This window comes from Castor canadensis, chromosome 9 (assembly GCF_047511655.1).
Source record: "Castor canadensis chromosome 9, mCasCan1.hap1v2, whole genome shotgun sequence".
Lineage (NCBI taxonomy): Eukaryota > Metazoa > Chordata > Mammalia > Rodentia > Castoridae > Castor > Castor canadensis.
The window spans coordinates 135,963,646-135,990,824 of record NC_133394.1 but is presented as its reverse complement, the minus strand read 5'-3'; the positions used below and the strand labels follow the sequence as shown (position 1 = coordinate 135,990,824).

General features: G+C 46.8%; 1 protein-coding gene across 3 annotated transcripts in view; it reads right to left on the bottom strand.

Annotated features, from left to right (window-relative positions):
• The window catches only part of Ccdc149 (coiled-coil domain containing 149), an 87,842-nt gene that overhangs the window by 13,216 nt on the left and 47,447 nt on the right, over positions 1–27,179 (bottom strand). For 2 of the 3 annotated variants that reach the window (XM_074042519.1, XM_074042518.1), the window contains exons 5-11: positions 16,837–16,953; positions 16,052–16,224; positions 15,330–15,402; positions 13,918–14,002; positions 10,294–10,438; positions 2,131–2,207; positions 707–739 (exon numbers count right to left, since the gene is read on the bottom strand). In XM_074042519.1, coding sequence (XP_073898620.1) covers positions 707–739; positions 2,131–2,207; positions 10,294–10,438; positions 13,918–14,002; positions 15,330–15,402; positions 16,052–16,224; positions 16,837–16,953 — 703 coding nt within the window. The remainder of the gene's footprint in view (positions 1–706; positions 740–2,130; positions 2,208–10,293; positions 10,439–13,917; positions 14,003–15,329; positions 15,403–16,051; positions 16,225–16,836; positions 16,954–27,179) is intronic. The other variant, XM_074042521.1, reaches the window with a different exon arrangement.

Genomic DNA, 27,179 nt, shown 5'->3' with positions numbered 1-27,179 from the left:
GGTAGAGCAGTGAACAAAGGCCATGCTCCAAATAACATCAACCCATTTGACGGGTTGTCTTATTGGAGAAATCACTGTCTTTTCAAGGTGCTGGCAAAAAGGACAGAGGTAGCAATTTTCCAGGCCCACAGGGACTCTGTGACCTTTGCTGTGATTTGGCTCCTCCTTGGAGAGAGGATGAGGAGGAAGGAAGTGGAAGGGGAAGTGGGCAAGGAAAATAACATCTTGCCTCTTCCTTCACAATTCAGTAGGCTACATGGAGTCACAAAATCATGAGCAGACAGAGGGACTGGCCTGATTTACATGGGACGAGGCGCCTCCACCCCTTCCTTTCATCAGGCACCGAAAGCATCAGAACACGATGCGTCATCAACTCCTCACCACACAGGCAAACCTGCTGCTTTTACGTACACCGTCTCAGAGCTGGGGACTGCCACTTTCTTTCTCCTGTCCTCCCGCCTCATATCTATGTGGAGGCCAGCGACTGGACGACAGTCATCACATAAAACTCAGGCGGGTCCCTCAAGGCTAATTTTACTCTTTAATGCTTGCTCTGTACTAACTGAATTCTCCCTTTCAATCGGCTATTCTAGTCAGAAAAGTTCAAGGAAACATGAATGATGGATTTCCCTATACTTCCATGCAGGGATGGGATGAAGCTCTACTGCTATTAGTCATAAAAACAGATATTTCAAAAAGAACATACTCCCAAATCCTACTGAGACATTGTAGCTCAGGCCTTCAGGAAGCAAAAAGAAGGAAAGAAACAGTCATTATTGCATAGTTAGCATTTGAAGTATCACCTGGACCAAACACCAGACATAGAAAAAAATCAACATTTGCTCACTTATTCAACTTCCATCACTTTGTGTAAATTATAGAACTGAGACAGTGAAAAATTCAATAAGTCATTTTGGGAGAAAAAAAAATCAGAACTTCGGTACATACACAGAGATGGCAGACAGCACAAATAAATGACAAATTCAGTGCCATAAAAGAAAGGCCTTCACAGAAGATGGGGTTGGAATAGCATCAAAAGGCCCTGTGCAGAATGGAGCGTTCAGATCCCCAGGACGGCACTTGCCACTAATTAGTTCTGTTAGGTCTTTTGACTTCAAGTTCAAGGCATCTTGCTAAAAATTCCAACTTCTGAAACACACTTCCAGGCAACCTAAGGCAGCTGCTCAGATTTACATTTAAGAAAACTTGATGCTGTCCACCTCCCTGTGGCAATTCTCATTTCTCATCCATTACAGGGAAGCAGCCCACACGAGTCAAGGGCAGAGGAGACTGCCTTGCACAGAAAGGGTAAGTGACTAAAAATACCCAAAGGATGCTCCTTCCAGGGAAGGAGGAGGTGGTAGCAAGTGATAAATATAAGTTTCTAAATGGCGGAAAAACGAAGGGGGCTAGTTGATGGGGGCTTCCTGAAAGGGGCATTTTGCTAGGATAAATATAGTTAATTAAAGTAAAGAATCAGAGTTTCCTCCCATGCACAAATGTGGGGAAAATATCTCCTCAGGAAATTTTTGTTTTCCATCCACAGGCAAAGGGGATGGGGAAGGCAGGAGAGGGTGGCTGTGAAGCACCATTTGAGTTAGAGAAATTGTTGGCTCTCCATTTTTAGTGCCGATGATTAAATGGAACAAATCTTTGTGCGTTTTTACATTCAATTTTAGCACTGATGATTAAATTGCACAAATCTTTGTAAGATCTTAACATTCATTTTTAGGACCAATGATTAAATTGAACAAATCTTTGTATATTCTCACATTCGTTTCAGGAGTAGTGATTACATTGGACAAATCTTTCTAAGATACCTACAGATGAAAAATGAAACAATTCACTACATTTGCAGAGGTTAAAAATATATAATCAGATGTACACAACGGCGATTTCAGAATTCAGGTTAGAAAAACTTCAGTACCCACAGAACTTGAATATCTCTTCTATTTTCTACATCCCCCCATGATGGTTTCTAGTTTAAAACACTTGTAGATTTCTCAGCAATGGTCTCAAAATAAAAAGACATTAAAAAAAATAAAAAGGATATTCTTTGTAAATGATGTTCATGTTTCCTTTAAAAAACAAACAAACAAACAAAAACCAGTTTCAGGAAGTTCTACTTACCTGGAAGACTCCACAAACCAGAAACTTCCAGAGTTCGTAATTTTTTCTCCAGCTCAGCCACCCGACTCCCTAGGATTCTAGAAAATGGGCACAAGAGGACAACAGAGTAATGAGTCACTGTCAGCAACCATGGCTGAGGTGGCTGTTGGGAAACCCACATGCCCTAGTAGGAAAAGTTTTGAGATTTAAGATGTATGCTAAAAATGGAGTGTGTGTGTGTGTGTGTGTGTGTGTGTGTGTGTGTGTGTGTAAATAACCTATTGAAATCACTTATGGAAGCAGAAAGTAACGTGATTACATATGTGTATAAACGTACATTACATAGTATACATATGTATATTACACTCAACATACATATTGAAACACCATTCAAGTGGGTCCTCTTGTACAGGGTGATGCCTGTAGGAAGCGAAACAGTTGTCCTCCACTGTCCAAACCATCTCCTGGGATTTCTGTCTGAGAATGCTTCTTACTAAACACCACAATTTTAACTACCTTTTGCAGCATCTTGGCTTGCTTCTTTGGAAGTGGCTCTGATTTTTGGAAACAACTGAGTCTAATTAGTAAGATGGGTGAACATGCTGGTAATGTTTCTTCTGAGCCAATAAAAATAATAAAATCTGCTTCTTAGACCCAATCACATCTTACTCAAGTCTGCAGCCTGCCTTGGGAGCATGCTGCCTGGTACACGGTAGGTTTTCAGTAAATATATAGTCAGTAAAAATTTGATTCAATAAATGCTTTTCTTTTCCAGAATTTTAAATTGTCTACAGAAAGAATGAAAACAGGCATTCCAAAGAGATTTTAGTACATTCAGAATCAGTTGACCAATTATCGTGCTTTCCAAGATGGCCATTTTAACTCACTAGGATACAGCAGTTCTGGAAGGTGCTCTGGCAAAGACCACACTGTTACTTGAAACTTTGTCTCCAGGCACAGGTAGACATAAATGTGGGTACCCATGCCCCTCTTCCACTCTACACAGAATTAAATATAGTTGGGAGATATTCTGATAGTCATTTAAAACCTCAATCACTTCCCATTGGTGTGGAAATTGAGAACCGAGGAGGTTCTCAGTACTGCTGTGCTAAAACAATGTGGAAATCACCTTAATAGCAGTTTCCATTCTTTTCAGCAGGGTAAATCAGAACACTGGAATTCTTCTCCTGCTTCTCTTTATATTCCAGAGATAACTACATCCACCCACATACGTGCAGAGACATGCATATGTATAGAACAGCACATATGGGAAGCTCTGGAGCTCTCCTTACTTTACCTGAGTTCACCTGCAGCCTTTTCATTAATATTCCCTTTGAATTCACAGAAAACTCTGGCGTTACTATTCGTGACTTTCTTCTCCGAGGTGCTCGGAACGTTCCTTTTCTTTGACTTGAGTCTTAAACTTCTGCATAGTCTTTATCAATTACCTTCAATTTCCACTCCATTTCTTGGGTCTATTTTGCTTCCGTAGACACTGTTCTCACTAATCTGGCTTGCAATATTTTGTCAGCCCCTCTGATCTGAGCTCCCTTTTCACAGCTGATGGGCTTGCGATGCAATCACAGGGGTGCTTGACTGATGCCTGGTTCTTAACAAGATCAGATCAGATTGTGGGTTTGTGGCTGCCTCTTGGAAACAAAAGATAAAGCCTGGCTCCATGGAAGATGCTGAGGGATGCCAGGTTGCCAGGCTCTTTGGAGAAGTTTGGTTACATTTTTGCTGGTATTCCTGGGTAACACAGCCATTTCTCCCAGAAAAGAAAGGAATTTGCTACTGTCTCCAGCAATCCCTGGGGAGCAGCCCAATGTCAGCGCTAGCTGCTGGCTATAATCTGCCACTCACCAGCATCTGGTGTGAGCAGAGGTAATGAAAGGACCCAGCAGAAGTTATGGTATAGGAACAGTGACAATAACACCTTAGACAGCAATGTGAAAGCACCACCACAAACTAACAGCAACTAAGCTTTCCTGAGTCCTTAGTACAAGGCATAGACCACGCTGAACACCTGCCTATCCTGCGTTATCTCACGTAACCACAAAAACCCCGTGGTGTGTATTGCTATCTTCCTTTATGCCTGCTGGCACTAAGGAACAGACAGATTCAGCAACTGGCCCAGGGACACACAGTTCATCTCAAAGCAATCTCACCCACCACACTCTACTCTTCTCATTAGGAATCCAAGGTGGCTAAAGGAAGTTAGTTACCTTGACCAAAACCCCAGGGTAGGAAGCAGTCTGGATTTGTAAGTAGGCCTCCATTTGCCTCTGAGGCATATACCCCAAACCCACTCTCCCAGCGGCACTTTAAACAAGCCACAGCAAGTACGCTTTACAAACTGTTCACAGGGAAATATGGAGCCAGCCATAGGAGACTTCCAAGATGCTTTGAATGACCTGGGGGACCCCCTGTTCAGCCGAGGGGCAGGGGCCACTGACCCTGATACAAGGCAGCCTGGAAGAGCAGAGGCTACCCCAGCCTCAGTGTCTGACATAACTCAGGATGCAGAGGAGACACAGGAGTACAATTGATTTGCTTGACCCATTCAATGGCCTACAGCAAGAAAAGAGGACCCTGTCCTCTACAAGGCTGCTGGGAGATGACAGACGCGTAGACACAAACCCACGCACAGCGTTATGGAAGTGTAATCTCGGCTGGCCCTGGTTGATCTGTGCCAGGTGTTACGGCTCAAAGCTCTGCACAGACTCCCTGGTCCTTTGCAAACCCTGACCAGGAGCCCTCATTTGTAGCTGAGGGACCTGAGACACAGGGAGATCAACTCATCTCCCAGCTCTACACAGCTGGGAAGCTGTTGGGGCCAGACAAAGACTGCACCTGAAATACACTTCAGTGAGACCCTAGGGCAGAATTGAGTTATGGTAGAAGGGAAGTCCAGAGACTAGTGGGGACCCGCTGGTCAAGGTCCTGTGGCCCTGTTGAGATCGCATACGTGGGCAATAAGGAGCTATGGACTGTTTCTAAGCAGGAAGTGGCACCTTGAAGTCATGTAAGCAGAAGGCCCGGTTGGGAGAATTTCCTCCAGATGGGTGACAAAGTGGCTTAAGCAAGCCAGGGATGGGGGACAGGGAAGCCAAAGGAATAGGCTGTGAAGTGGTAGGTGGGGGCTTGAAGCATCATGAAGCATCGTGGACACATGTGTAGACTTCCAGATCACAGGGAAGGCAAAGATCTGAGTAAGTGGCTAGGGAGCCACTTGGCAGCACAGCTATGAAGCCAGAGATGGGGGCTGCAAGAAGGAGGAAGACAGTCAGGCAGTGTGGAGCCAGCAGGGAGAGCTCTAGGGAAAGGGTGTCAGTGTGGACTTTCAGGAAGTAGTCACACAGACAGAAGTGCAGAAGAGGCCCTTGCTCTTTAGACATTTTAGGACTGTGGCAGGGATGACACTCAAGAGTCCAAGTGACAGGGCCAAGAGGAAAGCAGACTGTGAGAAAGGAGAAACTGGATGGCTCCTGAGGGAGAGAAGCAGGAAGGACAGAGGGACAGCCAGGACAGAGCCTGAGACCTGAAGTTCTGATTTTGTTTTTTGGTAGGGTGGAGAGGTTTTATGTAGTTATGGTTGTTTAAGAGAAGAGAGATTTCAGCATACACCCATCCACCTAGTAATCTAGAAGACTCCTCAAGGCTCCAGGCCCCCAGATGGACTTTGCAGCATGGCTTCTGATGACAGTGACATTATTGGGGGTGGGATTCGAGATCTAACCTTGACCCTTCTTTATTGACAGTCACACAACTGCCAAGTCTTGGCAAGAAGATGCAAGCTAATTGCCTATTCACTGATGTCACTCAAAATGGACAGTCCTAGGTTACTCATCCTTCTTCAAGATGGCACCCATTGAACTCTCCCTGGGAAGGGGGCAGCTGTGAGCCAGTGGAAAACCAAAGGGGGGTGAGGCATAGTCCATGAAGATACCTTCATTCCTATCTCACTGATCCAGCAAAACAAAGCTATTCCATCATTTCAGTTACAAAGACTAAATCTTGAGAGGTTGTAGCACGTAGACCAAGATAACATTCTATTCTTAGTGTAATTAGTTTGCAGTATAATTAATTTCTTTATGAGTCCCCAAATAAAACATTTACTGAAAGCATGAGGCTTAAGACCTTCAAGTATTAAAAATGGCACTAATTAGGAACCTTACATACTGAGATGAGGCAATCACCAAGACCTACTGTTACTGGGGGAAAGGCAAGGTACAGAGGAACAAAGAAAATTTTTTTAAAAACCAAGCTTTTTCTGTCATGAAAGCCGCTATGATTTGTTTAAGTAATGTACGTAAGTATTTGAGCATTATACCCATAAAATATGCATCTGCTTCTATGTGCTTCTTTTTGAAGGATTCAGAAGAAATAATGGGAGATTCTTCCAGGGAGGAAGAATTTGGGTAGCTAAGAGTTTAGAGATCCATTGTTATTTAACCATGGAGCGGTTTAAAAATTACTTTCAAAAGAGCTAAACATGCAATGGTGCCTTAAAACAAAAATAAACATGGCTACATGAAAACATCAGTCTCTCTCCACGAAGGGAGGACGAGCTTTGCATCTGGGGAGAGTGTGTGTCAGCAGTGGGTATGGTGAGGCACCATGGGAAATCAGTGTGCAGAAAAAAGCTGGAGCTCTCTGCAGAGGAGTGGCAGCCTGGCAGCCTGTGGAGGCCGATGCTGCTGGCAGGAGATGGTGCCCAGCACTGCGGTAGCCAGGTGTGTGTGGAGCTGCCTGAGTGAGGTACCACCTGCTCCTGGGCAGGAGGTGGGGCTGAAGTCTGAGGATGGAGGTGAGGTCCGCAGGGAAGAGACACTCGAGGGCTCACAGCAAGCACTCAGGAAAGGTGTGCTGAAGCAATGGATGCAGGACAGCCACCATGTGACCCCTCAGATGTCTAGACAACAGAAGCAGAGGGTTAGAAGATGATCAATCAGCCGGCCACTCCACTTGTCATATGTGCTCACGTGGCCAGCACTGTCTTATCAGCAGGAGACAAGAGTGAAACCCTCTGGCCTGGGCAGCTCAGACGTGAGTGACATGGAATGCTATCAGGCCTGGTGTGAGGATGGAAGGCAGAACCCCTCACAGATTCTTTAAGTCATGCCTTAAATGCTTGCATGACACTCCATGTCACAGATGGAGTGACAATTCTGATCATTTGACAATTAACAGACATTTGGGTTGTTTCTGTTTTTCCCCCTCTTATAAATGAATCATAGTGAATGACCCTGCGTATACTTCTAGAAGTATACCTCCTTGGTCAAAAGCACAAACATTTTAAGGTATTTTAAGGTAAAGAATGGATGTCCCAGGCTCTAGGTTCATATAGCTGAAAGAATATAAGAGAAAATGTTACCTAGCATTGAAAATGGGGGTGCTGCTCTTGATGGAGCAGCAGGACAAGAAATCTAAGAAGAGACTTTGGAGAAGAGGAGGCAGAGACAGGACAAGGCACGAGGCCTGGGGAGGAGGTAAGAGGGGCAGGAGACAGAGGTAAGAGGTCATATAGGCTTGGGGTGGGGACGAGGAACAGGGAGGAAGTTCAGTGGGTTCCAAGATGGAGATTTGGAATTACAGAGGAGAGACTCAAAGGTGGGGTCGGTGATCTGCTCACTGGTGGCCAGACACGGAAGGGGAAAATGAAAGGAAAGGTCTTTCATGGTAGCAAAGGACTCTCCTGGGCGTACCAAAATCCAGAAGCCTGGGCTCCCCTCCAACAAGCACTCTGAATCTGCAATTCCCTTCCTCCTTTCCTCCTTTCCTCACTTCCTCCCTCCCTCCCTTCCTTCCTCTCTCTCTCCCTCTCTCTTTCCTCCTTCCCTTCTCTCCTTTCGTGTGTGTGTGTGTGTGTGTGTGTGTGTGTGTGAGAGAGAGACTGGGATTTGAACTCAGAGCCTTGTGCTTGCTAGGCAGGCACTCTGTTACTTGAACCACATCCCAGAGCTTTTTAGTTTTATTTATTAGGATAGGGTCTGGGGTCAGTCTCAGACTACAGTCATCCTATTCGGCCTCCTGGCACACATCGCTACACTTAGCTTGCTGTGGTCTCACTAACTTTTTGCCCAGGCTGGTCTCAAACAGCAATTCTCCCAATCTCTGCTTTCCGAGTGGCTGAGATTATAGAAATGAGCCACTGCACCTGCGACCTTGAATCTGCATTTCTAATCAGATGTCCTTCCCAAGGAACTTCACCACAGGCAACCTTCCAGGACACATATCAACAGGGTGGCCACTAAGGGAATACACAGGGTCTTCTTTATAAGGATTCCAGGTGATTGAAATGGTTGGGAAGGTGGCACGTGGAGGAAAGGCTTTGGGGTTCAGGGTGAAGGGGCAGAAGCCACAGGAGGAAGGTAAAGAAGTTGAGAAAGGAGGTCCCATGGGAGTAAAGCCCACGCAGAGGAGAGGGGTTGACCCCAAAGTGATGGGCCGGTGTTTCTTGCAGATGGGAGGTGCAGAGGGTGGGAAGACATGGGTCTCGGGGGCAGCAGGTGGAGGAGCTCAGCATAAGTGGCTCCTGTTCTCCTGGTGGGGGGGAGTTGAGGTCACTGGCTAAGAAGACCTGGGGCAGTTCCAAGGAGCCTGGATCAGAGCAGGCTCCCTGTGCCCTGCAGGGGTCTTAGACGTGCAGGACCCCCAGTTCCTGGGAAGTAGCTCAGCTCAGCACTGTGCTGTTTTATTTTGAAGAGTGTTGCAAACTTCTCCATTCATAAATCACCCTTGTCTCAGGGAGACTGCCCATCCTCCCTCAGCTGCTGGGGCTTTCTTCCACATACATCTTCATCTCTTGTGCGCTCTGCCCTGCAATGTCTTCTCCATTTTCTATTTTGCTTTCACACTACTTTCATTCATTTTCCATGGCCTCTGCCGGTGTGTCCCTGTCTTTGCCAGCCCGACAATTCTCTGGTCCCTCATCTTCTGGCTCAAAGCCTAGCATTTTGGCCCCTGCTTGGTTTTTCTGCACTTTCATTCTGGTCCCAGGTGTGGGTCTGGTGAGCAGGACTGGCTACGTGATTTGCAGGGCTCTGTGTGACATAAAACTGTGAGTCTCTCTTGTAAAAAATTGTGAATTTCAAAATGGCAACAGAAACGCTTTAGATCAAGTGCCAGGCCTTTCTCAGCATAGGCTGCATGCCACAAAACTGGCCCTTCTGTCATCTGAACGTGTCCCCAAAGTTCCCATAAGGGAAATGCCTTTTTTTCCCTTGAGGTGCTGGGATTTGAGCTCAGGCCTTCAATCTTGCTAGGCAGGGGCTCTCCTCCTTGAGCCACTCCCCCAGCCCTCAGTGTTAGAAACAAAATCCCCAAGTCCATGCTAATGACATTTGGAAGTGGGGCCTGTGGGAGGTGAGTAGGATGAGGTGAGACCATGAGGGTGGGGCCCTCACCATGGCATTAGTGGCTTTATAAGAAGGAACTCCAAGCTGGCACACTCGCTGTGTCTTACCACGTGAAGCCCATGCCATGTCACCAGGCAGCAAGAAGACTCACCTGACGCGGGGCCATGCTCTCAGACTTGCCAGCTGCCCATACTGCAAGAAGTATATTTCTATTTTTTATTTACAAATTACTCAGACTCAGGTATTCAATTATAGTAACAGAAAATGGGCTAATGTATGTAATACTTATTGCTTAATTTATTTACCATTCTCTGTCGCCTCCTTTCACTGGCTTGATTTTATATAACATAAAACCCAGAAAAGACATTCTGTTTTATTTACTGCTTCCTCTCACACTCTTCTTAATTTTTTATTGCTTATTTGGAAGAACAACATGAGACTCTGTGCTAGGCCCAGCTGCCTCTAAAAGTTGGTCCTGGGTCATTCCTGCTGTTCAGACCCCTCACTGTCAGGCTGTAAGGTTGGTGTGGTGCTGAGGCAGCTCTTCCCCAGATGGGGATCTGGCAATGGCAACCACTGCGAAATATGGATACCTCCGTGCACAGCTCAGAAGAGGCACCAGGTGGGTGACAATCAGTGTCCGCGCCTTCCTTGATTCCTGTGGCCGGCCAGATGCCTAGCTGTCCTTGCTACAAAGGTTTTCTTCTGGACTTTCAGGAGTTCCCTTCTCCTGAGAAAAGCTCCACCTTCTGCTACTCCCCTGCGGGAACCCCACCAGTCTGTCTCCCACATCCCACCCTCACCCCAGGAGCCGGCCACCTACTTGTTGGTTTGTCGCTGGTGCTGAATGACCATGTTTTTCTCATGGATCGTTTCCAGCAGGGCAGTTGCCAGGGACTTCAGGTCAGAGATGGACTGCGGGGTGGCGGGGAGGCTGCACCCGTGGTCCTCGGACAGCAGATCCTGGACTAGGTACACACAGAATTGACAGCTCAGTGCAAGTTCTGGAACGAAGGTGCAGATCAACAAGGGTCAATTCTGCCTGGATGATGGGAGGGGCCCAGCTTTGAAATGCTGCTGTATTGAATTGAAGCCTAACTCAAGTGTCAGAGGAGGATAAAAATAGGTAAAATAGAAAGAAAGAAGTCCTAATGGACTTTTAGCTGCAGTTTCTTCCTTTTTTCCTCTTTCTTTCTCTCTCCCATTCTCTCTCTCTCTCTGTTTTTTCCTGTGGTGCTAGGGATTGATCACAAGGCCATGCATGCACTGAGCTGCACAAACTGTCATCTGAAATTTTCTTTTCCTTGGTGATACTGGGGATTAAACTCAGGACCTCCTACTCTACCACTTGACCTCAGTCCTAGCTCTTTTGCTTTGAGTTTGGTTTTTAGATAAGGTCTTATGCTTTTGCCTGTGCCAGCCATGGATGGCGATCCTCAGTCATCCATCTCCCAAATAGCTGGGATTACAGAAATGCTACCACCGTGCCCAGCTGCCATTACAACTTTTAAAGAGAATATTATTTGTATTTCCCTGGTATGTTAAAACACCTTATACTAATTCATTGAGACTTCAAATTGGAAAAAAAAATAAAGCGAACCTCCCTGGGACATATTATTTACTTCTCTTTCATGGACAGGACAGCAAGGTGCAGATGGATTAAAAACCCTGACTAAAGCTCACACTGCCATGCCAAGACAATGACTCCTTTATATTAACTTCCCACAGTGTGACACCCCTGGCAGGTGGCAGGACAAGGAGTGAAAGATTTTGTGGGTGTGTTTTAGTAGCTTTGTATTAATTTGAAAGTATTATAGAAAGGAGAATAAATGGCATAACAAAATCAGGAGAAAGCCAAGCAAAAATAGTCACTTTAAAATTGACCTATGAAGTAAATAGAAGCATAAATGGTACAAAGATAAGGCAAAGAATTACATAGCAACCCGCAAAGGTCTGAGTTGGGAAAGAATTCATTACACACAGACTGGTCATTCCCAGATGCTGGTTACTCCACAACCTGTCAAGTCACAGTCAAGGCCAAGTTCAAAACAAAGCCAAGCCATGCACACAGGTCAGTATAAGAGCAGGATGGAAATGCAGACAAGGCAGCCCATGGCTGTGCACACCCAGCCTGGATGAGTGTCTGTTGACGAGTCTCCAGTAATCTGGGGAGGGGCTCTGATAGGAAATGTGCTCACTTTTATATGTATTTAAATAACTTCTGATTCCTTTTTACCTATAAATGTATAAATATTCCAGGTATGGTATCATTACCTTAGCACATAGTAGGACCATTGCATTTTTTATGCAAAAGATCATACTTCTGTTAATTTCATTTGCATGTAAAATTTAATTTACATCTTTGGCAAAACACCATTGATAAACACGAGAATACTGTCTGCTGAAATCTCTGACTTTTTGTACATGATGCTGCTAAAACTCTGCTCCTTCATTTATGTGTGGCTGGGCTCAAAATGGCTTAAATTAGGGCTAGGCACATTGGCTCACCCCTGCAATCTCAGTTACTCAGAAGGCAGAAATTGGGAGGGCACAGGCTAAAGGCTGTCCCTAGGCAAAAATCCGACCTCAATAGACCAGGTGAGTATGGTGGTACACACCTGTGATTCTAGCAACAAGGAAGGCATAAGTAGGAGGATCCTATCTAAAAACTAACTGAAGCAAAAAAAGCATGGGGAGTGTGGCTTAAGTGGTAGAGGGCCTGCCTAGCAAGCATGAGGTTCTGAGTTCAAACCCCAGTACTGAAAAAATAAAGACAAAAATTGCTCTTAGAAGCCACCAGCCACTTCTACAGCATGGGCCTGATCAAACCGTGGAACGTCTGTTTCTTCAGTTCTCTACGCTACAGCCATCCAGACGCTCCTGTACACAGGTCCTTTCTGACTCAGAGCGGTCCATTCTTAAGTCTGGCCTGGAGTTTGTGAGTGCACCGATTCATCCCACCCTTCTTAAAATAAGTCATGTTTTTAGAAAGGGTAGTTAAACCCACAGGCAACACAGAAAAGCCAACAACCATGGTACTCTTAGAATCCAGAAACAGTGTCAGTCTGTTACTATCTATCTTTCAATGCCACTTCCTATGTGACTATTATAAATTTACAAATTCATACAATATCTTTTTCTTCAAAAATGGAGAAAAGCCTTACTTTTTTTTACTTGACAATATTCCACATCACAAGTATCCCCTAAAACATAAAAACATTTAATGGCAGCTTTAATGGTCCAGAGATAGATATATAATAACTTTCTTGACTACTGCTGGATATTTACATAGTTTTTTTTTTTTTAGAACTAATAGATGAAAAATTTTGCTGTAGCAAAATCTTGGCATATGTCCATTTCTTGCTAGTTTCGGGAGGTAGGGGGTCAGCTTAGTTTTTCATAGGGGCTGTCATAGATTGCTGAATGTGGGTTACCAATACCAATACACCATTGGTGATAAGTTTCTCCTACAGATTTTCTAGAAGGCCTGGGTCACATTGACCTTTCCATACTCGCAGCTCAGGGGCAGGCCAGGGGTCCACAAACTAAGCTGGTTTGCTACATTCAGTGCCCAGGGCTGACCACACACGGGCTTCTTCGCAGTTTATTAGAGTACTGTGGTTTTCTTTGTAAGAACAATCCTGGATGTTCTTTCCTGGTTGACTGGGAAAGAAAGAAGTTGCTTGGAAAAGAGCCTTTGTTGTTAGGTACACCGGAGACTCAGCACTTGTTTTTTTAAAGCCACTCCAGCTCTGATTAAGTCTGTCACGTAATAGTTGCTGGTCTGCGCTGCCAACAACCAAAAAGTGGGCCAGCTGAGCATGTGTGACTCCGGGTTTCTGTTTAGAACTGACTTCTAGACATTAAGTGTCAGCGCAAGGGCTTTGCTATTTATTCCCCTGCACTGTTCCTGGAAGATCATTATTTTTCACCGGAATCGACAAGGAGGCAAAAAATTCCAATCAATGAAAGCATCTTTGAAAAAGGCCCATGCTCTGTGGCAAAATGATTTCAGCCTTTCCATGCTGACCACAGTGGCTAGAAGGAGAACTCAAGGAGACTGAGACCATCTTGAAGCTGTTAGGTGGGTGACAAGGGAAGGAAAAACATTCCTGAAAGAAGAACACAGCATAGGGGAATCTACCCATTCGGGGGTCAAGTCACTGCCGTGGTTCTCAAAGTGGGGTCCCCGACCTGGAAACCACAGAGTCATGCAGAGTGTCAAGGTTCCCATCACAGTTCCTGAACTAGGAACTCTGGGGTGGTTCTGGTGATCGGTGCTGTCACTAGCCTTCAGGTGACCCTGATGCAGGTGGAGGTGTGGGAAGCTCTTCTTTTAGGGTCGCCTCTCTTCCTGACCCACACACCTCACAGCACGGGTGTGACAGAGACCACAGCGCTAGCATTGCACGTTCATAAGTAGTCCTACCTGGAGACGAGACCCTACCTTGCTTTGCAGACAGGACTCCAGTCAGAGCACTGCTGCAGGACTTGCCCTGGTTCTTTGAGTTTTTCCGTCTCTCAAGGGCATTCTACAGTGGCATGGGGAGAAAATAAAGACCTTTGTCAGAGAAGCCAGCAATGGGAAATACCTGGTTACGCTGGTTACAGGACACACACCCCCACCTGTGCACAGGAGCCCCCATAGACTCCAAATGCTGGCTTAAAACACGTACTTCTCAATCCTGAGGATTTTTACTGACACAGTAAAGAAATTTTTTCAAAAATTTCAAAAATTTTCTGCTGCATTGTAGAATGACAGTAATTATAGTTTCCTTCAAAGGCGCTCAAAGTGTGTTCATTAAATTAAATCAAAGCTGACATAAGAACACAGTCTAAGGTGAAATCACTGGAGAAGGACAGGCCTTTGGAGGAGACGTGCGATGGAGAACAGGTTTATGGTCATGTACCAATGGGCGTGTCTGGAAGGACTCGACCCCTGGATTGGACAGACAGCCACAATCGATTAGTGATGTCTGCCATGCACGCACGATTAAGAAGGTGTCGTGGCCTCCTATGCACCATTCTTAGAACAGACTCTCATGTTCAAGCTGATACGTAGCACATAGCCAGTCTCGGCACAGAGAACAGAATAAATGGTGAGTGAATGCACTCACATGGTTTTTAAAATTCTGTGTTAAAAGCTGCATGTGTATGTTTAGATTAGTGTAAATGGGTGTGTGGCCTGTGGGATGGAATGACCTGGGGGCTCTGAGAACAAAAGCTAATGCCAAGAACCAGGACGAAGGGCTGGCTCTCCCAAGCATCTAGGCAGCTGAAACCCTCTCCCTCCGGAAAAGAAATCAATCTCTCTCCAAAGCAGAGAAACCAGGAGAGTTTTCTAATTACAACATTCACAACTAACATCTGCAGAAATAGATATTATCAAATGAATGGGGCTGGAATTAGACTACATACCAGAGGGGAGGATTTAAACATTTTGTCCCTTGAGTGTGGCACAAATACTGGTATTTGCATTGTGATCTTGCAATCTGTTTCCTTATTCCTTGGAAACCAGTTTCTCATGAATTACTGAAACAGACAGCTTTTGACCAGGGATAATGCACAGGAGCCAGAATTTTCTATGGACCGGGGCTAAAAGGTAGGAAAGCGCAGATTTTGGAGGTCTCAGGACACCTTATCCAGTGACAGCCACAGAAAGGGCTCTGGAAAAAGCTGGTGTGGCAGTGTTCAGTGACGGGATTTGTTTTTACTGGCTACCCTGGTTAAGGCTCTTTTGGGGCTCGATCTGGGAGGACAGGCAAGCACTAAAATATCTTTGGCGCATAAAAGAGAATTAAAATAGGACGACATTTAGATGTATGGTGGTGAATCACCAGCATTGTCAAGACTTTGTACCTTGTATTTAGCAATGTTGGATTTCAGGAGGCTGACCTCTTCATGGAGTTGTTTTAATCTCTCTTGAAGGTATCTGGAAAAGAATACTAAATTATAGGAAGAAAACATGAAAACCTCTGGCAGAAGAGTCCCCACTTTGCACACAGTGCCTTCCTCTCCTTTCAGAAAGGAGCAGGAAGAAAACGTGCAACTCTGTGACCTTTTCCTCAATGCATACGATCAAGGTCAAACATGCCCAAATCACAGACACCCACTTTAAAACAGCCCTCGCAGAGATCCCCAACGGGGTAGCTACATAGTTTTCACATAATTCTCATTAAGATGATTCCTTGGGGAAGGAAAGCAGGCAGAGGCGACACCAGGCAGAACATTAAGTCAGACACATACACGCAACAAAATCTGCCTGGGGGGAAAGACACAGCTAAGGGAATTTCTCAATTTATTTTCTTATTCTTTTCCCTCTCCTTGACAGCAATAACAAGCAGCTCTCACTGGCTCCTCGCCCTTTTGGCCCAGGCAGGGAGGGTGTGGGGAGAAAGAGAGGTGTCCTGTGTCTCTTGTCGCTTACAACAGGTACATGACACAGCATCATTTGGGGTCCGGACTTCCTTTACACTTGAAAGACAATTTTCTCAAATGCAAACAGGGTTGCAAATAAGTCCCAGCCTGTCCCTGCCCAGGGTACCTGCCTTTCCCCAAGCATGGTGGGCCTGGTCACTTGCCTATTCTCCATGCACAGGGCATCCACATCAATGATACGGTTCTCATGCCCGCCCAGGATATGGTTGAGCTCCTGGTTCAGCCTGTCCACTTTGTCCTGGTAGGAAGTCCGCTCCTCCTTAACATCCTGAAGCTCGTCTACGGAGGCCTGAAGGTCATGCTCCAAAGACTCGATCTGAAAGTCAAAGGCACACCCTCACCAAGGTGGTCCTCAGACACGGCCTTCCTTCAGTGCCTGCACTGGCTGGCTGACCCTTAGAGAACTCTGAGTACCTCCGGCATGCTCCAGAGACACACTCGAGGCCCACTGGAAGCCAGGAGATGCCTTCATAGCTGGGAAGCCAGCCCCGAGCCCTGGGGCCCCAGGCTCAGAGAGGGCACTGCCTGCGGTCTTACAAATTCAAGCTTTTCCAACCCACTGTAGACCTAGGAACCGTGTTCCGCTCTTCACAACCAATTAGAAGATTTAGGAAATGAAGTCTCAGCTCTCCTGGCTGCTTCATAACTAGGGCTCTACCCACCGAGATTTTGCCTGAGAAGCATCGCTCAGCATTTTAGTGGAAACTTGCAAATTAAGGCCAGTTTGTCACATTTCGTTCCCTCCCTGTCTATCTTGGGAGATATCAAGGGAGATTTTCTTGGGCTCAGAACAATGAGGGAAGCAGGCTGCTGGGAGCCAGACACCCAAGGGGGAAAACCTCAGAGCCTGGCCATCCTCTGTATCTACTGTACGTTGTGTCCAGTCCAACCTTGTAAACGCATCGCCCACAAGGACTCCAGCCATCACCTGCTCCTTGGCCCGCTCCAGCTGCTGGACCAGGTCTTCCCGCTCATGGGCTGCAAAGTGCCGCACACCCATCTCTTCATCCCCGAGCCTTTGCTTGGCAATTGTCATCCTCAACAGCTGCATTTGCCATTAGTAGGAAAAGGGAGGGAGGGAAAGAGAGAGAGAGAGAGACTATGATGAGAAAACTGACATAAAAAATTCAAGGACATGAGACAGAAACTTCTGGAAGAAGGATTGCTACTGGGAGAAAGCACAAGACAAATTGCTTCCCAATATTATGATGTTTTAAGACAATTAAAATTGCCTTGTGATTGGTACACGTGCACACACAGTGTGAGGCTGGTGGGAATCCAGGCCTGGAGCTGGAAGGTGGACAGATCTACTGCTACAGTGAAGAAACAACTTCTGGGTCTCACTGGAATTTAGCAGAGTCACCATGACAGCCCAGTGCAGGTAAGGATTTGCTGGAACGGGCGCGCCCCATGCTCTGAACGACTAGGTGATGCTATCAAGATTCCGACAATCTGGGCAAAGAACAAATCCAGATATGGACTGGCTTGAGAACAGAAACAGTAGGTTGTTTTCTTATTAGAGTCCTAAAAGTAGAAACAGTGCTGAAGGTACGGCAGCCACCACACAGCCAGTCACTGGGCCAACGTGCCTGCAAAGGGGGGTTGTAGGAGTCCATGGGACATCCTGCTGCTATGTTAAGGGAAGAAAGGATACAAATTTTCCATGCCCTAGGATCAAACTTGTGCTTATGCATACAAGAATAAAAGACCAAATAGACCCAAACCTCAAATATACACGTTCAGGAAGTCATGTACATGCTTCTGTTCTTTTCCTGGTTTTCTAACTTTTAAAATTGGTACACATGAATTTCATAGTATACCTTGTTTTGTTTTTGCAGTACTGGGGTTTGAACTCAGGGCATCGTGCTTGCTAATCAGGCACTCTACCATTTGAGCCTCTGTACCAGCCTTGTTTTGTGTTGGGTGTTTTCAACACATGGTCTCTTGAACTATTTGCCTGGGGCTGGCTTTGAAATGTGATCCTCCCGATCTCTGCCTCCTGAGTAGCTAGGATTACAGGCATGAGCCACCAGTGCCCAGCCTATAGTATACCTTTATATTTTAAAATCCCTAGGAAGAAAACTGTAGCCTTCACAAATGGAAATTTCCAAAGGATTCCTGCAGAACTGTAGCTTCTCCACACTCTGGAGTCAAGCCCCACCTGTAGCTCTCACCCTTTGAGGAAGGGCCACAATGGGAATGAGATGAGAGGCCTAGGAAGAGCTGGTGGTCTCAGAGCACCCTTGTCCACTCATCTTAAGAGATCATTTTTCAGGAGACTCCAGGGCTTAATTTTCAAAGTCTTTGAAGGACTTCAGGGCAGGTGAGAGATAGGAAGTTCAGTTGAACCAAGGTAGAATATTAACTAAACTGAAATAATAACTAATAGCAATGAACTTGCAAAGCAATGATAACTAAAGAAAAGCCAAAAGCATTTTCTAATGACATTAAGTTTGGGTTCTTAGCTGAAAACTATGCAATTGAGTTCTTGATATTCACTGGGTGCCATGAGCCACTGCACCCCTGGTGACCGGTGGGCAGCACTGACCGCACAGGGCCTGGCGGACACTGGAGGCTCTCACGTACGCATGGTACTCATCGTGTCCCACTGCCAGAGTCCTTCCTTTTTGCTCCTGGCTGAAATAAAATTTATTTTATCCCAAATTTAACACTAGAGGTCAGTCGCGGTCACAATGGGACACGTGCAGAGTGGTGAAAAACTTGAGTGCCTGACACAGCCATTCCCAGCCAAGGTAGGCAGGCCACCTCTGCCTTCCTATTTCAGCTCTCAGACTGCAAACGAGTGGCCTCTGCTTGGTCTAGCTAGTGCCACATTGTCCTTTTTTGATGATTTTGCTGTTTGATTAGAACTGATGGGATAGGATACGCTGTTAAGGATACCTACGTGCTGTGTGTGATGGTCACATCAAGGTGGTTAGCATATCCACCACTTAAACATTCATCATTTGTCATGCAAATATTCAAATTCTTCTATTTTGAAATATACATTACTGCTAACCATAGTCACCCTACTTTGCAACAGAACAGTCCCCTAGTCTAACTCTGTGCCGTGACCCATCGCCGCTCCACAGCTTCCTCCCAGTATCCTCCTCCAGCCTCCCTGGTCTCTGATGACCACTGGTCCCTTCTCCACTTCTTGGAGAACCTTTCTTGGATTCCACCTCTGGACGAGATCATGACTACTTGTCTTCCTGTGCTTGGCTTACTTTGCTCAATATAATGTCTTCCACATTCATCCATGTTGGCACAAATGACAGAACTTTATCCTTTTGTAAGGCCAAGTAGTAGTCCATTGTGCATATATATATATATATACCACATCTTCTTTATTCGTTCATCGTTGATGGACTCTTGGGTTGATCCCGTATCTTGGCTATTATGAATAGTGCAGCGATGAGCACAGAAATGCAGGCATCCTTTTGATATACCTCCATACCATTTTCCATAGTGGCTGTGCTAATTTACATTCCCGCCAACTGTGCACAAAGCATTCCCTTGCATGATGACCGCACATAGGCTGCTGACATGCTGGCTAGTGTCCTTAAGGGCTAGAGGCTGTGACATGTCTCCTAGAAAAAATACTCGTGTTAAATAAGCTTCCTCTGGGCAGAAGTTATAGGACTGTTGAACTCATTAGTTCGATGTTAATGAATTAACCATCTATATTAAATAGGGTGACTTTAAACAGAAGACACATTAAACAAAGCTAGGATTGACTGACTGATAAAAACACTGGCCACAGGCTCCAAGGAAACCTGCCCCATCTTCTCAACAGTTCAGTATTCCCAGACTCAGCGTGCATGTTTACAGCAGAGCTGTGCATCCAACCGAAAGCAGAAGTGTGCAGACATCTTTCCCATCACACAACGCTTGGCTCAGGACATCAGAATTCCAAAGTAGACATACAACCGTTTTCAGATCCCATGGTCTGGAATGAGAGAGCTCATACCTTCTTGGCAGGAGGCCACGGGAGGCTGGGGCTGAGACTTTGAAAGCTGGGTATTTTCCCTGATGTGTGAAAAGCAGACTGGCAGCCTGAACTTTAAGCAATAAAACACCACCACACTATAGCCACAAGGCGCTTCACTGCACACTCAATTTAGAATTGCACGATTATGTTTGCTTAACACCAATTAATTATTAAACATGTTTATTGAGGTCTGACAGCCATATAAGGGAGTCATCTTTTATACACTGGATAACATTGAAGCCTCAATAAATGCATGAATAATCACGCTGTCCAACGTACACAGTGCATGGGCTGTTAACAGTGCAGGCAGCACTGGTGGAAACACTTATTTTTAGAAGTGAGGCCCAAGTTGGTAATAGCTGGGTCATTAGTTAAGTGTGAAACTCAAGTGCAGTGAGCAGAGAGGCCTGAGGAGGTCAATGTCATAGGCGTGGAAATCTGGTGAGAGCTCTGCCTTCCTGCAGGACCGTTCACGGGCTCTGGAGTCAGCTGCCTATCGCTCCCATCCGGCTCCCCAATCTGCAAGCTGTGCACCCTGGAGGATGTGCTAGACGTCTCTGGGCCTCAGCATCCTTGCCAGTAAACCAGAGCAGTATGGGATTGAGGGCGCTGTAAACGTGACATAAGAGACAGTGGAAGTGCATTCAGCAAGTGCTTAATTAGGAGACGCCATATATATGTATGTATGTGGAGTCCATCCACGTGTGTGTATGTGCGTGTGTTAACGTGTGTGATTAAAAACACAAAACAAGAGAAGGAAGAGAGAAACGTGAAGAAGAGGGAAGCAATTTTTTTTTTAATGGAGTGATTCTAGCCTCTCCTCTGCTCAGTGCCCCAGGTGGGAGTGAGGTAGGAGAGCTTATATTATTACACATATTTTACACTTATGCCAGGTCGTATTGTCCGTCTTTACACATCACAGGGAGACCCAGGAGCACATGTACACCGTGTGCCCTGAACTGTGTGGACATCTTAAGGACCCACCGTGGACCATCAGAAGAGGTCCTCTTTCCCGCTGCCCTTGGTCCCTGCCCCTTGAGAGAGTCTGTGGTTCTTCTGTGTGACACTTGCCCCGCCTCTGAGTATGAGAGGTGCTCAACAACTGTCAGCTGCTCTTCTGATTCCTGCCATTGTCCTCTTCCTCCACCGTGAAGGGTTCTTCCACTCGAGTCGCTCTCTCTTCTGAGCTGGATGAAGCCGGGCTCCTGGGCCGAGGTTATCCCCAGGACGCAGGCAGACCATGCTGATTTCCCCTTGGAAAAGGCTCTGAAGCAAATGTTCAGGAATCTCAATTCCAAAATCCAGACTGTTCCAGGCCCCTGCCAACCTCCCCACGCCAGCTCCCACAGTGGATCTGTACCCTGCTTGGCACCCACTCAACACTGAGAGATGCATCCATTCGCTGATTTAGAGAGAAATAAATGTTTATGAATGAATTACAGGCTGACGACTTAGCCTGTAAACGAGGCCCAGCTGCAGCTGGGCTGTGCCTGAGGGACAAGCTACAAAACAATGCAGTAAAATGGCTTCCCGGCTGCCACCGCCCTCCATCAGGCCTCTGCAGGCTCAAGTCGGAATGACTGGCTCTTTCCTTGGTCTCTTCTCAGGCATCCTTTCTCACAGCCCTCAACATTCTCTACCTCATCTTGTTTTCATTCACCTGAATCCACTTTATCCACTAGCCAGCGAGAGGCAGCCAGATGTGGGAGCCACTGCGCTTCAGGTGTAATCTGTATTCAGATCTTGCTTCTACTAATCCTACCTGTGTCCTCCTGGTAAGCTATCTAAACCTTGCTAAGTCACATGTGACTTGTTTTTTTTTTAAAAATAAGGATAAAAGTTATCTTGTAGACAGGATAGCCATGCATGGTGGCCCAGGCTGTGCACTGCCCAACTCCAGCTCCAGGGGTTTCCTTTCCCACAATGTGAAGATACAACACAGTGATCGCCATTCATGTAACTCTCCATAGAGTTTTAAAGTGCAACTCCCAGTTGTAGTGGATGTAGCTGTGATTCTGATTGATGGCTCCCTGTTTGTCAGGGCCATTGGGAGAGTCAGGTGACAGACCTGCTAGTGGGGAACCCTCCCTGGCCCCCAGACCTGGGCCCTGCCACAGACAGCATACATGAGGAGAGACAGGTGGGCATGAAGGGCGTTTATGAAGCATTCATCTGGCTGAGCGCTGTGTGCATGACCTTATAAACACGGCGGCCTGACCCTTCTCTACTCTTCTGCTGGTTTTCTTCAGTTGTCTCGGCCTTCTCAAAATACCCTCCATAAACCTAGAGCCCAGAAGGAAAAAGGCTCCATGTGGACCACTCTGTTGCATTTGACCAAGCCCAAGTTTCTAGACGTACGTGACACCCCAGTTCTGGCTTTAAATAAGAGCTGTTGTTTACATGAGGGTTCAGCTCATCCTCCCCCTCCTAGGGCTCCAGAGACCTCTATGCACACACGTGTCTCTCAGGTAAGCCTCCAGATATGCTAGCTCCTTCCCTATACACAGGGATAAACACACTGAGATAAAACGCCAAAGCCCTTGGTAGGGCTGGAGAGGCAGGCAGGGTCTGCTTTCACCCACCCTGACTCCATCTCCAGTCACTTTCTCCTGTCTGTGCTACAATCCACCCTCATGCCTCTCCCCCTGGGCCTTTGCACTTCCGCTGTCCCTGAAATAGCCAGCTCACAGATCTGTCCAGAGCACTGGTTTCATCTCATTCAAGCCTCAGATCAAATGTTCCCACCTCTGAGAAGACGTCCCCAGACACCCCAGCTGAAGCCATTCCTCTCCAAGTCCTCTGATTCAGACTTCCTATCTGAAATGACTTTGTCACTCACCGGTTTGTGCCCTCCCACAGCCAACTTCCCAATGGCAGAACCCCTGCTTGCCACAGGCACAGAACACTTCAGCTCTCACAGCTGGCCAGATCAGGTTCACCTGGGATGTGTGTGTGTGTGTCCCCTCTTCTCTTCTCTAATGGAGATGTCCCTTGCTCTGTGCCCAAGAGAGCACTATCATCCCCTGATACAGTTGGGCACCCCAGAGAGGCTGGCTCAGCTGGGAGGCCAGTCTCTTTGGCCCAGGGTCCATCTCAGCTAAGGGACACCAGGCCCCATCAGCATTAGGGAGGGTTCAGTGTCTTCCTGCCCAGTCTCACTGTGGCCTCCGAGCACTGTCCAAGGTGCTGATTGCCAACCATCCCGAAGGGCCTCCAGCACCCAGCAGACTGGCAGGCAGCAGTCTGTCCAGGTGAGAACCAAGACACACAAAGCCCAACTCACCTTCTGAAGCTGCAGGCCTTAGCTGTGGCATTGGTGGAAGCTTAGCCTGACAGGCGCTGGTCTGTACCATGCCGCCCCTCTCCATCACCCAGTGGTCACAGACCACAGCTGCTCCTGGAGGGAACCTGCTCTGTGAGCACTCCTTATGATTTCCCAATCTAATCCTCACAAAGAGCACTGACCTACTGCACCCTAACACCCCACACTTACCTGTCTCAGGGTCTTTGCACCTCCTCCAGCAGCTACCTGCCCACCTCCCCATACTTCTTCCAGGTCTCTGTGCCCTGGTGTGCACTGCTCGAGACCTCTCCTGAGTGCCATAGACACAGACAGCTTCCCCACCTGCCAGGCCCACTGCATGCTTTGCTTATCTGATCACCCCTGCCATATTAAGACATCTCGCCCAGTAGGAAACTTCACTAACTTTCACTCTGCCACTATGTGCTTCTAAAAAGAACGAAAGTGTCAATCACAGCTATAAGCCACCATCGACAGTATCAGTGATGTTCAACTATGAAATGTAGAGTCTGTGAGGTGGGACCTGTTTATTTGCTCTCTGTCTGGCTCTGCCAGAATGGAAGCCCTAGGAGAGAAGGTACTTGGGATTTTGTTTCCTATGCTGTCCCCAGAGCACAGAGTTGAACTGATCCACCCCTCAGAAGGTAAGCACTACCAAGCCTCTGTTGTACAGATGATGCACAGAGAAGTCAAGAAGCTGGCCCAAGATCACACAGCTAGAAGGCCCCTTGATTGTTGCCAGCTAGTTCAGCTCCTCGAGCATAGCTTTATAATGTCCCATGGAGGCTTGGATTGCCTTTCATTTTATTTGTTTATTTTTTTTTTGCCTCACACCAAAGGGAGGATTTTAATGCCATTTCAGATAATTACAAATGTTCTTAGAACCAAATTATACAGGTATATTCTATTCCTTAAAGGTTAACTGCAGGTTACACTATGAAACTATATCACATTTTTTACTGTTACACTGAAATCCTTTGGGTGCCTTTCATTTCGGCGTACAAGTTAGATATGGTGCACTCTAAAGTAAGTTTTGGGCAGGGCTACCTTTCAGAAGTATGGTTTTGATACATGGTCCACGGAATGAATAACTGAAAACATGCTGTCTTGGTCACATGGTTACCTGGGGTAAGAGCTTGTACAAGCTAGGACAAGCTCAAAGATGGTCTCCAAGGACCAAAGGCATCCAACTGATCTGACACAAAACATCAGGGAATGCTGAACAGGTTCGGCCACTTGCTGATCTAGCTGGCTGTCAGCTGTCCTTCACAATCAAGAGTCCAGTTATAAGCCGGGCACTGGCAGCTCATGCCTATAGTCCTAACTACTCAGGAGGCAGAGATCAGGAGGATTGCAGTTTGAAGCCAGCCTGGGCAAATAGTTCATGAGACCCTATCTCAAAAAACCCATCATCAAAAAAGGGTTGGTGGAGTGGCTCAAGGTGTAGGCATTAAGTTCAAATCCCAGTACCACAAAATAAATAAATAGAGTCTAGTTACAGCAAGGTGTGATGAGGCAGAGTGGGCGAGGGGCCCCATCACTCATGCAAGCCTTTACGATGAACTCCGAAAGGCCCCAGCTGAGAGCTTTCTGTTAGTGTCCTCATCATTTGGGTTTCCATGGGCCGGGGCACATCTCTGCTCCCCTTGAAGCATGGAGTGAAAGAGCATACGAAGAGCTCTCGGCTTTGTCATCCAGGGCCATGACAAACATCCACAGCTGGGCCCTTTTTTCTTTTTTAACAAAGTGTACTCTAATTAGTCACCTTCGTGCACATTGGTCTGGCTTTATGGGCTGGAAGCTTTGACTTAATTGGTTTGCTCTCCGAATTCATCCAAAAGTCCCACGTCAAGAGAGGTAGGTTCACAGAAGGGCTCTATGGTTTTATGGTGCTAATCCCAGATAAAACACGGTACTTAAAGACGATCAGCTGGTGGAACACAGAGCTCATTATGAAGGGTGAAGCCCTGTGTTTGTGCAGTATCACAACTTGCCAGCAGGGGCCCAGGCAGGACCTGTGACATGTGACACAGGTGGGAGCGGTTTTGTGTCCCTAGCATCCATGCCTCTGAGTGCCTCATGCTGCATTACTGGTTGTCTGAATTAAAAGCACCATGACCTTCACAATGAAGAAAAGCAGGGCAAACGGGCAAGAGAATGAACCACAGCTGTCCCAGGTACTTCCTCCACCATGGCACAGAGCAGATAAGAAAGCTTCCAGAAGCTCTGCACCAAAGCAGAGTTTGCTGCTGGTTGAGTCAGGTGAGGCTGAGCGCTGGGGATCCACCAGCCAGACGCCAGGCTTCTCACCAGGATCATTTTCTCTACTGGGGGCACACAATGGCATCACTGGAAATGGCCAGGAAGGAAGGCTCAGAGACTCCTAGGAGCCAACACGGGCCCAGGTTTGTGCTAAAGGTAACAGAACATGCCCCTCTACTGAGACCTTCCTGCAGGCAGTCATAGTCCCTACCTTATAAACAACACTGTGTGCACACCTGGTGGGCATGCCCGTCACCAAATCTCACCTTTCTGCTTCCTTGTCCTCCTGGCACTAAACACTGTCTGATGATTTTATGTGTTTTATTTTATGTCTGCCTCCCTAGTCTCCAAACAGTGGGGACCTTGCCTTTTTCATCCCTCCATGTATCCTCAGCTGCTAAGACAATAATGAGCAGAGCAAGTCCCCAAATCACGTGGGTGGATGAACGATGAAGCCTGACAACTGCTGTATGAGAAGGATTATTACTGCCATTGGACAGAAGAGGACACTGAGGCACAGAGGAAGAAGTGACTTGGCTACACAGACAATAACCTGCAGAACCGAGCGCATGCCTAGGGTTAACCATTTCCTAAGAAGGGATTCCTGGGCCGTTGCCCAGAACTCTGCTCGGGGGGGCTGCAGCAGGCTCTCAGAAGAGTAAACCTTCCCAAGTTCAGTTGCAGCAGGGAGGAGGACCAGAAAAGAAAAAGACAGGCCTGTGTTCTGATAAAGTAGCAGGGAGGAAGGGATGGCATAGCAGGGAGATAAAACCTAAAGAATCCGAACGTGAAGAAGGGCACCTGGCACTAGAATGAAATGGCCTATAGAATTGCATAGAACCATATATGAGTTAAACCTTTTGTTCTTTTTTTTTGGCCTCTGTAACCTGCTTGCAAGGGTATATGCCCCTTTGTTCTCAGGGCTCAGCCTTTGGACACAAGTCTGCTGAATCTGCCAGCATAATAAAATGTTGATTCCTTGCCTCAGTGTCGGTGTTTCTGTTTGAGTTTCCCGTAACACAGTGACTTCTCTTTGTGGCATCAGTACTCACACCAAAGTGCTGCAGGCCAGGTTTCCTCTTTCACACACGGGTTCCCCAGCTCTACTCTTGGCATTTGTGTTTCGAACATCTGCTAGTCTTGTTGTTTGATCTACGAATCCTTCGATTCTCAGAGGAGCCATTGTTCTTCCTTCAGGTCGGCCTTCCCTGACTTCCTTTCTTCTCAAGACCCAAAAGAGGAAGCAGATCACTGGTGGGAAAGGAGCTGCAGCCAGCTCTGAGGCTCTTTCTCAGCAGAAGGCCCAGCATGGCTGAGGCTTTCCTCTTCTCACATAATGGGTCCTGTTTCCTCAAAGAAAAACATGCTGAGAGCCCTGGGCCACCCGCAGTCTGAAGGAGGCCTTTCCCAAGCGATGGGTGGTGGGTGACTCCTTCCTCATTCCCACCCACCTGCCACCCAGCAGCCTCTTCTGTCCTCTTTAACCTTTAAAAACTGACTTCGTTAAGGATGGGGAAGTTCTCACCTGGTTAGGTTGGGGGTTTGTGTCAGTCTGCAAGCCTGAGAAACTCTTGGGTGCTGGCCAGAGAGATGACAAGCAGCGATGGATCACAGGCACCCCTGTGCCACAGGACCTCTTACCCTCCACCCCATGTATGTGCTAACTGCCAGGGTGGCCACGAATCTCTCGAGAGGCTGTTTGCCTTACGGCCTGGAT